Source organism: Echinops telfairi, unplaced genomic scaffold (assembly GCF_000313985.2).
Source record: "Echinops telfairi isolate 266 unplaced genomic scaffold, ASM31398v2 ScPeMD7_70;HRSCAF=299, whole genome shotgun sequence".
In the NCBI taxonomy this organism is placed as follows: Eukaryota; Metazoa; Chordata; class Mammalia; order Afrosoricida; family Tenrecidae; genus Echinops; species Echinops telfairi.
Window position 1 is genome coordinate 977,242 of NW_022103968.1, and position 2,570 is coordinate 979,811.

Below are 2,570 nucleotides of genomic sequence, written 5' to 3' on the forward strand. Positions count from 1 at the left end.
CACCTCTTCCCCAAAGACCCCCAACCACTACGGGGCCCCATATCCCAACCCTGTACCCCCTGGAATCCTCTAAGTGCTCCCTAGTGACCCTTTCCCATGGACCTCCCCCTAAACCCTCCCAATGCAGTTAGTACATGTGAGTTCAGTGCTATCCTGTCCCCCACAACCACCGAGGCCTCCCCATCACAGTTGAGGGGAGAGCCTTGGGGAGGCGCCCTCCCACCCCAGCTCGAGCAGGCCCCCACCTCATCCACGATGTCCCCATTCTCCGCGTGCACTAGGGCCAGGGCCCCCAGGTCTCGGATGATGCTGAAAATCTCATACATCTGGTGGGGGGGGCGGTTCGGGGGAGTCCCGGGGTCACGGCCTGCTGGACACCGAGGGACTCCACCCCTCCCCCTCTTCACCCCTTACCTGGCCATCAGCACACTGGCATCTGTCCTTGTACGACATGAAGACCAGGAAGGAGTTCACACCTGGTTGGTGGGCGGGGTGGGGGGGGCATCAGAGGGCTCGACCTGATGTTAGGTCCTTCCCACCCCAACTCTGCAAAGGCTCAGGGCAGGCAGGCAGTCCCCACACTGTGGGTGCCCCAGCAATCTAGACCAGAGGCCCTGTCCTGCCCCGGATTGCTGCCCTCACCCCACAGAGGACAGGGACTCTCCCCGCCTGCGGAGGAGAGCCTCATTACAGCACAGAGCAGTCCTGGGGGTACGGTGGGTTAGATGCTGCTCCCCACAAGGCTAGCAGTTCACACCACCAGCTGCTCCGTGGGGACGGTGGGGCTGTCAGACTGTGAAGAGTTAGAGACCCCTGGGGCAGAGCCACTCTGTCCTGCGTTGTTTACACCGCCCTCATGCAAGAAGCAGCGTGGGTCTCCAGGGAGACGGGGCGGACACAGCGTAGGGAAACTCGCTGGGCACGTCGTGGGGGCAGGCGGCAGGGCCATTCTGTGGGCGCTGCGCTGTGGCCAGGTCTGCAGGGTCCCCAGCTGCCCAAGCACATACCCTTGTCCTTGACCAGGGCTTCCAGCTCCTCCTTGATACTCTCGTGCCAGCGGGCAATGTCCACATGCAAGGAGTAGTCACAGCAGGCCAAGGCATCCGCTCGCTCCCGCCACTGCTCATAGGCTGCCAGCAGACTCACGCCCGCGTCCGGAAACACGTGGTCCACTGAGGGACAGTGCAGTCAGCCCTGCCCTCCCACTGGCCACTGGGTGCCACCTCCAGGAGGCGGCGCAGAGCTGGTGCAGAGAGGGCCCAGTTCTACAGCCAGGCCTGCGCTTGCACCACACCCGGCTCATTGCGGGGACGGAGGGTCTGTTCAACCTGCCTTCCGCCCACACCCACGGCCCACCCAAGGGGCAGCGGGGCCCAAGGACCTCTGTCCAGCCTCCAACGATGGGGACGAGCTCCTTTGGTTCACACACATCCAGGTCCACACCTCCCCCCAAGTTTACACCCCTTCCCCAGAGCCACCCCCCTCCCCGGTCCACACACGGGCAGGTGCACACATTGCAGGCACATGCCCCCCAGCCCTCCCCCCACTAGTCTGCACAGCACGCATTGGGAGGAAGAACGTCTAAGGGGGGAAGACGGACCCAGAGGCGTGTGAGGCCCGAGGCAGACTCAGCTGACACAGGGTTGTCACAACTTCCAAACTGTGTGAGGGTGACTTGCAATCTAGCCACTAGGCTTCCCGTTCTCGTTATTCCAGACAACACATGTGGACCCTGCCTCTGTCATCAGTGGGCAGCTGCGGGCACACTCTCTCCTGTGTGTGGGCGGGAGATGGGCCCAGAACTCACATATCATGGTGGTCCCTCCCGCCAGGGCTGCCTTGGTGCCCTGGAAGAAGTCGTCGGCCGGGACCATGCCCAGTGCGGGCATCTGCAGCCGTGTGTGCACGTCAATCCCGCCTGGCAGGACCAGCAGGCCATGGGCATCAATGGTTCTGATGTCCCCTGGGGCCACAAGCTTCTCCCCAATCTGCCTGGAGACCACAGGGAGAGTCCACTGGTTACAAGAGCCCAGTCAGAGCCTGCGCGGCTCAAGATCCCCAGACCATTGGCCTGAGGTGCCACTGCCCCGGCTCACCTGGCAGTGCAGGGCAGATTAGCACCTCAGACATCACTGTGAGCTCCACGTGCCACCCAAGACCGTCTGCCTGAGACCCCAGGGGTAAGGAGGGCTCGGAAGCAAAGATGAGAAGGGGGACAGGGGGACTAGGGCCTGGGGACCGGGACGAGCAGTCGCAGTGACAAAAAACACTGACATGCCCCGGAAACGTAACCTGTGCTATAGCCCGGCCTGCACTGACCCGTGGTTCCCAACCAGTGGAATCCGCGTGGCCATCACAACAACACTGTATTTCAAAACAAGCCCAAACGTGGAGAACACCACCCGCTTTCCCACTTGGTGTCCCTGCTAGTCTCCAAGGGGGTTCTGCTGGAAAGCCATCGGCCAGTGGTGGGCGCAGCTGTAGAACCACCCATAGAGGACCCAAAGCAGACCCTCCATGACCTCGTCGGCCCTCGGTCCCCCCATCACCTTGCCTCCCCCCCCCCTTTT

At 62.6% G+C, this 2,570-nt stretch overlaps 1 protein-coding gene across 1 annotated transcript in view; it reads right to left on the minus strand.

The window, feature by feature from the left end:
• The window catches only part of DPYSL4 (dihydropyrimidinase like 4), a 13,214-nt gene that overhangs the window by 5,077 nt on the left and 5,567 nt on the right, over positions 1-2,570 (minus strand). Inside the window, exons 4-7 of the mRNA XM_004701228.2 lie at positions 1,808-1,992; positions 1,008-1,172; positions 415-476; positions 246-326 (exon numbers count right to left, since the gene is read on the minus strand). Of these exons, the coding sequence (XP_004701285.1) occupies positions 246-326; positions 415-476; positions 1,008-1,172; positions 1,808-1,992 (493 nt within the window). The remainder of the gene's footprint in view (positions 1-245; positions 327-414; positions 477-1,007; positions 1,173-1,807; positions 1,993-2,570) is intronic.